This window comes from Vigna angularis, chromosome 9 (assembly GCF_016808095.1).
Source record: "Vigna angularis cultivar LongXiaoDou No.4 chromosome 9, ASM1680809v1, whole genome shotgun sequence".
Lineage (NCBI taxonomy): Eukaryota > Viridiplantae > Streptophyta > Magnoliopsida > Fabales > Fabaceae > Vigna > Vigna angularis.
In genome coordinates, this window is record NC_068978.1 from 9634852 (window position 1) to 9647615 (window position 12764).

The 12764-nt window shown below is 37.5% G+C and overlaps 1 protein-coding gene across 1 annotated transcript; it reads right to left on the reverse strand.

Moving 5' to 3' along the window:
• Nucleotides 1-6024: 6024 nt before the first annotated feature.
• Nucleotides 6025-12515, reverse strand: LOC108347643 (probable methyltransferase PMT16). Its single transcript, XM_017587028.2, has 6 exons — nt 11562-12515; nt 9458-9668; nt 8952-9255; nt 8319-8711; nt 7111-7188; nt 6025-6564 (listed from the first exon to the last, which is right to left on the reverse strand). The coding sequence occupies exons 1-6, from the start codon at nt 12273-12275 to the stop codon at nt 6324-6326; spliced, it is 1941 nt and encodes a 646-aa protein (XP_017442517.1). The 5' UTR covers nt 12276-12515; the 3' UTR covers nt 6025-6323.
• Nucleotides 12516-12764: the final 249 nt, after the last annotated feature.

The following is a 12764-nucleotide window of genomic DNA, read 5'->3' on the forward strand; positions in this document are numbered from 1 at the left end:
TAACATGTATTTTTCTGATGTTATTTGGTTAAACATGTTAAACCAGATGAAAGTATTGAATTGTGATAGAAACCCAACAATTAAACTGAATATCACAGGTATATTATTCAAGTATTATGCAGAAGAAAAGTTATAGACTGAAAGCTCTACAATCACCAGTAAAACCCAGAGTGCTCTCACTCCTAACCAAAGGATGACTCTCCTCCTAACCAACTCACCACCTCCTATTCCGTATCCCCCTTCACACTCTCTATTTGTTGGGGAACAGCGGTATTTGTTCCCTCCTCTGTGAACCCCAAAATGGGCACTATGCGGAAGCGTAAAATGAAAGCGTAGAGAAAGAGAATATTAACACTGGAAATTTTAACGTGGAAAATCCTCTCGGAAAAAACCACGGGACCTAGTCCAGAAAAATATCTCCACTATGAAAGTAGGATTACAGTGTTTCTCTCACTCTCTGAGAATCACTCAATAAATCTCACCCTCTCGGATGGTATACAAGACTCTCCCTGTATCACACACTCACAAAATAGATTCTCTCTATTTTTCTCTCTCACTCAACCGTGGCTTCACTTCTCAATTTGGTGGCTTTTCTTCTTTCTGTTCGTTGCTCCTTTGCTGCTTGGTTTGCCTTCATTTATAATAAATGAGGGAAGAAAGAAAACAAGAAACATACTTTGTGGCTTGGAGCATTTTACGGAAGATATTCAGTGAGTGGGTGGTGCTTTTTGGGTGGTGGCAGACAATGCATATTCATCATGTTTGTTTTATTCAACAAAACTCCCCCATAAAACAAAAAATGGGGCTTCCATCCCGTCTTCGTATCTTGACTTAGTTGGAAGGTACCACGACACCAGCACCTTGACAACAATCTTCAACCTTCTTGGTTGGTATTGACTTAGTCATCATGTCAGACCAATTCAAGTCTGTATGGATTTTCTCTATCTTCAATTTCTTCTCATCCAGCGCTTCTCGTATCCAGTGATACCGCACGTCGATATGCTTCGAGCGTGAATGGAACATGGGGTTCTTGGTTAGATGAATGGTACTTTGATTATCACAATTTACCACATAATCATCTTGATCATGTCCTAATTCACTTAGGAAATTCTTCATCCATAGCATCTCTTTAGAGGCTTCAGTCACCGCTACATACTCTGCTTCAGCAGTAGACAATGTCACACATTTTTGTAGCTTTGACTGCCAAGAAACAGCTCCCCCTGGAAAAGTAATCAGATAACCTGATGTTGACTTCCTTGAATCGACATCTCCAGCCATGTCTGAGTCTGAATATCCGATTAGCTTTAGATTTCCATTGCCAAAACACAAGCTTCTTTTGGCAGATCCTCTTAGATACCTCAGTATCCACTTAACAGCTTCCCAATGCTCTTTTCCTGGATTTGACAGGAATCTGCTCACAACTCCTACAGCATAGCCAATATCTGGCCTTGTACAAACCATTGCATACATAAGGCTACCCACGGCAGAAGAGTAGGGTACCTTGCTCATTTCTTCTTTTTCTTCTTCATTCTTTGGACATTGCGACTTGCTAAGTTTGAAATGTCCAGCAATTGGAACACGAGCAGATTTGACATTGTGCATGTTGAATCTTTTGAGAATCTTCTCAATATAATCTTCTTGAGATATCCATAACATTCTTCTAGAACGATCTCTAGAGATTTTCATTCCAAGTATCTTCTTTACTGCACCCAAGTCTTTCATGGCAAAAGACTTGCTCAATGCCTTCTTGAGAGCAGCTATTTTAATTTTGTCCTTCCCTACAATCAACATATCATCAACATACAAGAGAAGTATGATGGACTCACCATTTTCATAATGCTTCACAAACACGCAATGGTCTGCGGAGGTCTTCTTGAAATTATGTTGGATCATGAAGGAATCAAATTTCTTGTACCATTGTCTTGGAGCTTGCTTCAGACCATAGAGACTTTTCTTCAGACGACACACCAAGTGTTCTTTGTCTGGTTCTTCAAAACCCTCTGGTTGCTTCATGTAAATTTCTTCTTCTAGGTCTCCATGTAAGAATGCTGTTTTGACGTCCAGTTGTTCAATCTCCAGGTCTAGTGTTGCTGCCAGACCGAGAATTGCTCTAATGGATGTCATCTTCACCACTGGTGAAAATATTTCATCAAAATCTATTCCTTTCTTCTGGTTGCACCCCTTTACGACAATTCGTGCTTTGTACCTTGGGCTTGGGTTGTTCTCTTCATTCTTGAGCTTGAACACCCATTTGTTCTGCAATGCTCTCCTTTCTTTTGGTAATTCTACCAAATCATAAGTCTGATTTTCCTTTAAGGATTGCATCTCTTCTTCCATGGCTTGCAACCATTTGTCTTTGTCTTTCATCTCCATTGCTTCTACAAAGTTTTGAGGTTCACCTTCATCAGTAAAATTAACATATTCATCTGAAAAATACCTTCTTGACGGTTGTTTCTGCCTTGTTGATCGTCTCAATTGGGATTCTTGTGGAGCATCCTCAATTGCTTGATCTTCCACCGTCAGATTAGGTTGATCTGCTTCTTCAGTCATTTCATCAAGTTGTAACTCTGGTTCGGCTTGATGAGTCTCTCCCCCTAAGTTGTTCATCACAATAGGGCTTTGATCACTTATCAGCTTAAGTGTTGGTTTCTCCACTTTCTTGATGTCTTGGATTGTCTGATCTTCAAAGAACACCACATCTCTGCTTCGAACAATCTTTCTGTTTGCAGGATCCCATAATCTGAAACCAATTTCATCTCTTGGAGAACCAAGGTATATGCACTCTTTCGCCTTAGCATCGAGCTTTGCTCTTTCATCTTTCGGAATGTGAACAGATGCCTTACATCCGAAGACTTTCAAGTTGCGATATGAGGCCTTTTTACCGGACCATACTTCTTCTGGTATCTTACCGTTTAATGGTCTTGACGGTGATAAGTTGATCAAATCAGCTGCTGTCACCACTGCCTCCCCCCAGAATGTCTTGGGAAGTTTTGCGTGAGACAACATGCTCCTGACCTTCTCGGCAATCGTTCTGTTGAATCTTTCAGCTACTCCATTCATCTGAGGTGTCTTGGGAGGTACTTTCTCATGTTTGATCCCATGAGTCTTGCAATAGTGCTCGAATGGACCTCTATACTCTCCACCATTATCGCTTCTCAGACATTTCAACTTTCTACCAGTTTCACGTTCAACTGAGGCGTGAAACTCCTTGAAGATTCGTAGAACTTCATCTTTTCTCTTCAATGGATAGACCCACAATTTTCTGGAGTGGTCATCAATGAAGGTAACAAAATATTGAGCACCACCAAGGGACTTTTCAAATGTTGAACAAACATCTGAGTGTACAAGATCCAAAATATGCTCTTTTCTTCTTCCACTTTCAGATCTACGGAAGGACACTCTACGCTGCTTACCTGCTAGGCAGTCTTCGCATAATTCAAGTGGTTGTCTTTTTATACTTTGGAGATGATCTTTTGCGAGGATCTCTAATCCCTTCTCGCTCATGTGGCCCAGTCTTTTGTGCCACAACTCCTTACTTTCTTCTTGAGCAACATTCGTCTCTCCTTTGTATATTTTTCCTTGCATGCAGTACAAGGAGCCTTCCTTCTTGCCTCGAGCAACAATCATGCTTCCTCGGCTAAGTTTCCATCTTCCATCGCTGAATTGGTTGTTCATTCCAACATCATCTAATTTGCCAACTGAGATAAGGTTTAGACGTATCTCTGGTACATGTCTTACCTCCTTCAGCACAAGTTTGTTTCCATTTTCTGTCGTCAAAGTCACTTCTCCTATGCCCACAATTTTGCTTGTGACATGATTACCCATCTTCACTGTTCCAAAGTCTCCTTTTTGATAGGATGAGAAGAATCCCTCGTGAGGAGTAACATGGAAAGATGCTCCGGTATCTACTATCCAAGTGCAGTCATCAAAAGCAATATTTAGATAGTTTACCTCAGTGATAAGGAACACATTCTCATCATTTGATACCACCGCTGTTGTAGTCTTTTCCTCCAACTTCTTTTTGGGATCTACCACATCAGGGTGTACAGTTCCATTCTTCTGATCTCTCTTCAGGAATCTACATTCTGGCTTCTTGTGACCATCTTTTCCACAATAAAAGCATGTCAGACCTTTGGAACGAGACTTGAATCTTCCTCGTGACTTTTCACGTTTTCCTTTGCTTCTGTTTTCACTCCTTCCTCTATTCTCAACAACATTGGCTTCTGAGTGACTACTCGATCCCCTTTCTTTCCTTCTGGATTCTTCATTCAGTAAACTATCTGTGATGTTATCCAGACTGAGCTTTCCATCTGGTGCTGAGTTACTGAGAGTGACCACCAACGTGTCCCAACTCTCCGGTAGAGAACTAAGGAGTAGAAGAGCTTGTAGCTCGTCATCAATCTTCATATCCGCCTTCATTAATTGATTCACAATACCTTTGAAGGTGTTGAGGTGCTCGATCATATTCTGGTCGTCAGTGTACTCCAACTTTACGAGTCGTCTGACTAGGTGAGCTTTGTTCCTGGGAGTCTTCTTTTGAATCATTGATTCAAGCTTTGTCCATAACTCATACGCATTGGTATAAGTCGATACATGCTCAAAGAGACTTCTGTCGATGTATTTCCGAATCATAGCCACTGTTTTACGATTCAGAATCTCCCAATCTTTTTCAGCCTTCCCTTCCGGAATTTCCGGATTTGTGATCGGCTCATACAAATCCTTGCAGTATAGATGATCTTCCATCATCGGCTTCCAGTAGGAATAATTATCTGCAGTTAGCTTGAACATGTCTCCTTCCATCTTGAGTTTCACAGGACCGTGACTTTTTGAACCGGTAGCTCTGATACCACTGTTGGGGAACAGCGGTATTTGTTCCCTCCTCTGTGAACCCCAAAATGGGCACTATGCGGAAGCGTAAAATGAAAGCGTAGAGAAAGAGAATATTAACACTGGAAATTTTAACGTGGAAAATCCTCTCGGAAAAAACCACGGGACCTAGTCCAGAAAAATATCTCCACTATGAAAGTAGGATTACAGTGTTTCTCTCACTCTCTGAGGATCACTCAATAAATCTCACCCTCTCGGATGGTATACAAGACTCTCCCTGTATCACACACTCACAAAATAGATTCTCTCTATTTTTCTCTCTCACTCAACCGTGGCTTCACTTCTCAATTTGGTGGCTTTTCTTCTTTCTGTTCGTTGCTCCTTTGCTGCTTGGTTTGCCTTCATTTATAATAAATGAGGGAAGAAAGAAAACAAGAAACATACTTTGTGGCTTGGAGCATTTTACGGAAGATATTCAGTGAGTGGGTGGTGCTTTTTGGGTGGTGGCAGACAATGCATATTCATCATGTTTGTTTTATTCAACACTATTCTCTCTCCTATACCAGAATTCCCCTTCCCTGGATTCCTGACACGTCATTCCCCTCTCTAACTAACTTCCCTTTCTTTTCCTAACCCCATTTTCTTTCTTCTCACGTAAACATTCCATATTTTGGGCCTTGCTCCCTCTAATTGTTTCATGTTGATTACCAGGCCCATCCTTGTTAGGAGTCCTATCAAATTGCAAACAAGATCAAGGGTATGAAATTGCAGACAATATGTTAAAATCTAGGATGATAGGATAGATTGGGTTTAGGAGTTAAGGGCATGCGGGGTGTGGATTGTGTCAGTTGTAAAAAGGAGAGCGAGTCAGAGTTGCTATAAATAGAACTCTTGTAACTCTGTAAAGGATACAGAGTATATTTTGTGTAAAGTCAGGTCTTTAACCTGTAGAAGGAGATTATGTCCTCAACCAGGAAGGTTATGCTCCCAACCTATTCTTTGTAAAAAGGATTCTTTTATGGTGAATAATAGAAAAACCCATTCTTCCATATCTTCTGAGTGTGTTCTTGTTAGGTTTCAAGCCCAAGTACCTAACACGATATTTTTGATACTTCATGGCATGGAGATAAATAGAACCGATATGTTAGGACATTATGATATTCAATACTTAATAGCTTTTGAATAAGGGAACAAAAGTAATCAAACATTAAAAAATGTCGGATGTCATTCTATGTAAGGAGACAAGACGCATGTTATGGCAACACACGGAGACAACATGAGAAACATTACAATTGGTATTTACTCATCACCAGTTCCTTTTCCTGTTCCTATCAATTTACATCCCTTACCTTTATATTAAAATTTGATGAAAGAATGCCTCAACATTCCAGGGGCCATAATTTTGCAAAGAAAGTTTCACCTTGCACCACTCACAAAAATCGGGGTTTGAAAGAATTGATTCGTGAGAAAATTGACATGAAAAGAATAGAATCAAACTAGTGCTTGCTCTGTTGGTCTCTCTCTGGAGGAGGGGCTGTCCAATACTCCTTAACTGCTATCAGTATCTTTTGTCTCTCATAAGGTCCTTCTTCATGGTCTGTAATTCTGACATCCCATTGCATTTCATCTGCAATGCTTTTCACCTTCGTCAACACATCCACATCATCTCTCAAAATCACACTACCTTCTGGCCTCAAAATCCGGTCCATCTCTAGAAGAATGTCCACCATATCACATCTGTAGCACATTAATTCAAAAACTTAGTAAAATTTCACAGTTTTTGACTTATAGTCTGTTAGTCACATTTTTTGACTTAAGGTTTTTCTTAAGGTAACTAGAAACACAGGTTGTGTTATTTAGGATTGGTTTGTGTTTAATGATTTGTAGAACTTGAGTTTTCCCCAATTCATGTTGTCCGTGACCTATAATACTTCATTCAAGTTGAGAACCTGATTGGTCTAACTCAATCCAATTACATGGAGTGTGAAATCTGTAAAACTAAATATGAATATGGTCTAATAACAACTTCATAATTTATTGAAAACAGTACAATGATTAGACTATGCTCTGATATCATATTAAAGTTAAAAATTATGTTCTAATATCATATTAAATATGAGTAGAAATAACTTATACAGATTATTTTTCATATTAATCAGGAGATTTGTTTGTCAGTATTGCACTAGAAAACTGATTAATTTAAGAAAAAAAGATTTAGAAACATATTAGAGTAAACAAGTTCTCTAGATTTGGCCATTACATATAATCGGTTCTTAGTGTTACCTGTTCTGGTAGAGGCTAAAAACTGAATCACCGTGTATGAAGTCATATGTTCGGGGGTAAGTGGACATGGCTTCACACCTGAAAGAAGAACAAAATAGTGAGTTATGGATTTTAACCATACCATCCATATACAGAATTTTAAATTTAATTTTTCTAGTACAAGATAAAAGGATTGGATCCGTGAAACAGTGTTCTGTCTATAGTAAAAGACAACAAAGGATAGAAAATAAGGTGTGTGGCACTGGCACACATAAGCAGGTATTATTTAAACTCCCATTGTCATAATGTTGCTGTCGGTGGTAAGCTGTGAAAGATGGATTTTGTCACGGACACGCAACACAACACAGTAAATGTACAAAACATCATGACAAAGGATACCCTACAAGCCCACACCCTAACACAAGAAACAATCTATGTATTCATTACCTTTTGAAAATGAGTGTTACAAAAATTAAGAGGCATTATTTCATAACATGTCTAAGAAAATAGAAAGAGTGTTATAAGAATAATGAATGACTCATTATATAAATAAATTATCCAAACAGAACCATAATGTCATAATTACACGATGTTATCCTTTTAAATTATCTTCACACATTTGTTTTCTAGAACCTAACATAAAGAGTGTAATATATACAATCCACACAAAATATTATTACTAGCAAACTTATATTCAACTAAACAATTCATCAAAATCTAAAATAAATAAAAAAATGGGCAAATCGGTATGTCATCCACAATCCATGTAATAAAAGGGGTTGAATAAATTGACCTACCACGTTAACCAATTTTGACCTACCTAAAAATGGTACATTTATTTCTCAAACTAGTTTACTAGGTTTTGTAATTATCCTATGAGAATGAGACTAAAACAAGTGAAACATAATTTTGAATATTTGTAAAAGGGTATGAACCAATAAAAACGATTTTATAATTAAATATTTAATTAGAATCTAAAAGTGTCTGATCATTGATTTATATCAGACAAGTGTTAGTGGCAGTGTGAAAAACATATCTGAACTGTGACACTTCAACAGAGGTGTACTAAATCTATAAGTGATAGGTTCTTGACCACATAAAAAGTTTCAATCTATCAACTAAGAAAATGCTTGCTGCTCTCTAATTATGCATACAAAAATATTGCTTTTTGTATTGCTTCTCTTTTAACAAACAACTCAGGTTTCCTCTGCAAAGGAAGAAAAGCATACCAGTTTTGGTAGGTTCCAATCAATCCACGTTCGTATACAACACCAAGGGTGTTGATTTCAGCCTCAACAGGGACAATGTTCATAACCCACACAGGATCATCAACCAGTGCAGCTGCAAAGCCTCCCAAGTAAGAATTCATATCAAGCAGGTTTCTATATCTTCCACGTTCTGCTAGCTGATGGTCCAATCTCTTGTAGTACGCCACTCTCTTTTTCCATAACCGAGTGTTTTCTGTGAACATCTCAGCTGTTATTCCTTCCAAACTTTCACTCCTAATCCTTGGGGGAATTGAAGTTAGTCTCTTAGGCCATTTAGACAGCCCTCCACCACTAATTTCTTTGATGTCCTTTACCTCAGGAAGTGGGGTCAAACATGTATCCAGCTTAGTGTACCTGCAACGAAAATGGCTTGATGAAGAAAAAACATAAAGGAAAGTGTTCATTAAAGTAAAAACAAGGTTGAACTTTTATAATCAAAATAAAAATCAGAAACTGTTTTGTTCCAACCAAACAGCCCCTGACATTATATATGACAATTACTAATATACCAGCGCAATATCTTAATCTAGTTTGTTCAACTTATTAGCCTTGATGAGATGAACATCAAAATCTGAATTAAAACTGTGATATTACCATGCTTTGTCAGGATCCTGTGCCTCACCACAGAAGGGTCTACTAGTCTTGAAGATCTTTCGCTTGAGTTTGCAGTGTACATGATTGGTTGGCTTCTGCCATACTGCAAGGTCATCCTTCTGCACCAACTTTTTCCAGCATAGACTCTTTGCCACATCCTCAATCTCATCTTGTTCATCTCTGAGACTCTCACGAGTTCTTTCCCACCCTCTCCAATGATTCTGATAGTTTATTGGTGGCCCTGATAGAATCCAATACCCCCCTGGACGTAACACTCTATCTACTTCAGTCAAGTATACTCCTTCTGCCAATACCACAAACAATAATGCACTGTCACTTTCACTCATACAAAATCATTGGCACTCGGAGAAAAATTCTACATATTACATATGATCTAATTTTCATTCATACAAAAAAATTTAATTAGTTCAGCTTTTTATTTTTTACAGTTGTTGAAAAATTCATCAAAATATGACCTTGGAGTGTTTAGGGACTAATGGGTGTACCATACTTGCCCCAGGGAATGAGGCAGCGTGAGCAATGAGCCAAGTCAAAGGCTCTTGAAGGGTATGGAAGCCTGATTGAGGCAATGATTCCAATCAATGCAGGAACACCTCGTTCAAGAGCAAACTGAACCTGTGATATATGAGTATCTCTTGGTGCAAATGACACTGTTAAAATGTCACGTGATAGAAGATAAGCTCCGAAGCTTGCAACCTGATAGTTTTAAATATCACACAGCAAAATTCTAGATATGAGTTTTAAAGATATTAATACAAAAATCAATAATTTTATCTTGTAAAATAATTTATGATTACATGATAATAAAATTATTATTTTTACTATTTCTAGGAAGGTGTGAACTTGTGAAGTCTGGGTAGGTAACTTGTAGATTAGGAAATGGAATGCATGATTGAGATGGTTAGGTTGCAATGTGTCAATTTCTTATTGTGCTTTTCCCTCTCACATGCATTTCAACAAACAACTTAAAGACAAACAGAAAAGCAGATTATGATTGCCATAAAGTGAACCAAAAGCAAGTTTGGACTGTCTAGTAATTTAATATTGCAATGTATAGTTAAATCATTGAGCCAAAAAAGGCACATGCTTTCCGATAAGATAGCAAATTTTCTATCTCAATAATTATGCTTTTCTTTGATTTGAAGGTAAAGGATTAGAAGATTTTTCTTTTATTATTCTCTTTCTCATTTGGGAAAAAGAAAAGTGAAAAAAAAGTAAATTTTGATGTAACTAATACACATTAATCTGTATCCATTTATACATTATACTATGTTTCAGCGTATATACGATGTCGCCAGCGTATAAATAGCTTGACTTTCCAACTTTTCACTTATTTTAAAGTCATTTTGTAAGACCAACAAGAAAAATGAAAAAAATAAAAGTAACATGGACAAATAAGATCTCATCGTACTTTTTTGTTTTTAAATTTTGACATGTTAAAAACTTTAATACAATTTAATTTTAAAATTTAAAAAATAAATATATATATATATATATATATATATTTTAACTTAGCTATATTAAATTTGTTTACATGTCAATTAAAAAACACGTTTTATATATCAAAAATATTTAAAATAATTATATTTCTTTATTTCTTAAATTTAAAAACTAAAATATATGAAAATTTTAATCAAAAATAAATTTTAATTTCATGTCAAATTTTAAAAATTAAAAACATATTTCACCGATTTTTTTCCTAACTATTCTTCCTCTTAGGAAACTTCGTCAAACCATTTAAGAAACGACGAGCCGTTCGTCCACAAGAATATGATATTCCCAAAATAAGTCAAACTCACTTAGGAACTTTCGTCAAAGGCATTGTATTCTATTCTACGTTTTATTTATTAAAAATATAATAAAATTATAAGCTTATTTTAAAATAATAATTAAAAATTATATATAATAAATAAATAAGTTAGTCTGTCCTAAATTACCATGTTTACACTCCTAGTTTCTTGTAAAAATATATAAAAAAGCAAATTGAAAATAAAATGATATTTTCGCAAAAAGAAAATACAAGTAAGCATCCCAATCACATATTTAATATCACCATGAACCCACGTTACCATTTCAAATTTTTAAAATGAAAAATCGAATTATTCCTAAAGTTCATCATAAAATATGAGGGGGAAATACCATTCGTGCATACCGAGAGTTCAGTATTCCTTGAACTAAGAACAAAAGTAAACCCGGTTCATCATAAACCGGTCTACTCAACCTTCGTCATAAACCTAAATTTTCTAACCTACAAAATCCATAAATAATTATACTACTTTTCAAGATTTTAAGTAAAAATTTCTCAAAAACTATTGTAATCAATTGACATTTTTAAAAGATTTTTCATATTACTGATGAAACAAAGAGATTTATTTATAAATTTTTGCTAAAATTTAAATAATAGTCTTGTATTAAAAGTGTTAAAAATCATGTTAATTATGCATTGAACATTAGCCAAATGACAAATACTGGAGTTAATGCATGATATTAAGGAATGGCTCCGGCTGAGGAAAAAGAAAGAGTTTGAGACGGAACCGGTTCGGGAAGAGGCGAACCGGGATTCCGGTTGAAGAAATAACATGAACGTACCCCACAACCGGTGTCGATAGCGGTTCGGATAGACCCATCTCGGAGATTAACAAGCTTTCCAATGTCATCAATGTAGCGGTCTGCGCCACGTGGAAACATAGTCCCACCACCGGGGAACTTGAACCGGTCCCCCTCGACCCGGACCCAGTTCTGCCCCTTCTTCTCCACGGTCAACTCCTTGTGCGGGGCGTTCGCGAACCACGCGGCGTCGCGGCTTGCCGGCCATCGCAGCGGCTGTTTGTATCCGTACGGCGCCGGAATCCGGCACCGGAGTACATCCTCCGCCGCCGGACAGTGCCGCTCACGGTAGGCGAGTCGGGCCCTCGGGAACTGGAGAGAGCGCTTCTGGTCCTCGCAGGGGGTGTACTCGTAGTAGGACCACGCGCAGGGAGGTAGGTGTGGTCCACGCGCCGCGGTGGGGGGCGGGTCCGGCATGTTATGGTGGGCGGCGAACTCGAGGTTGGTGAATGATGGGACGGCGGAGGTGGTGGTAGTGGTGGAGTTGGTGGTGGGGTTGAAGCAGAGGTTGGAGGCGGTGGCTACGGTGGCAGTGGTGACGGTGGTGGTGGGGTAGTTGTGCCATAGACCAAGGAAGTAACAGAGGGTGAAGAGGAAGGTGGCGAAGGTGCAGAAGTAGAGGTTGGTGATTAAAGTATTTGGCTTTTTTGAAGTGCAGTTTAAGAATTGGGTTAAGAAGTTATTAGTGTTTGCCATGGCTTTTGAGTTTGTTCTTGAGTTGAAGTGAAGAAAGAGAGAAGAAGGTTGAAGTTATGAAGACGATAATGAAGTACCTTTGGTTGTTGATTATTGGTTAGGTTCATTTGTTTGTAACAGTTTGTGTTTGAACTTTTATGTTCAAGTTGATGCCCAATCACTACGGATATCTTTTCTTCTTCCTTTTTCTCTCTCTCTCTCTCTATTTCATCTATTTCATCTTCTTCATTTTTCGTCTTTTCATTTTTCTGAAAAGAAAAATATCAAGATATGATTATGTTAAAATATCTTTTAAGATTGAAAAATCATGTATAACACTGTGCCGCTAGAGATCTTGAAAAAGAAAGGGACATCAATTCAACTGTGCAAAATTATATATATATAGATAGATAGACGCCGGCATTGTCCAAAATTTTATTTCAAGAAAGGGTAATGTTAAAATATTTAACATGTCTGATTATTGAGAATTTAATTTAAATTCAAATTAGC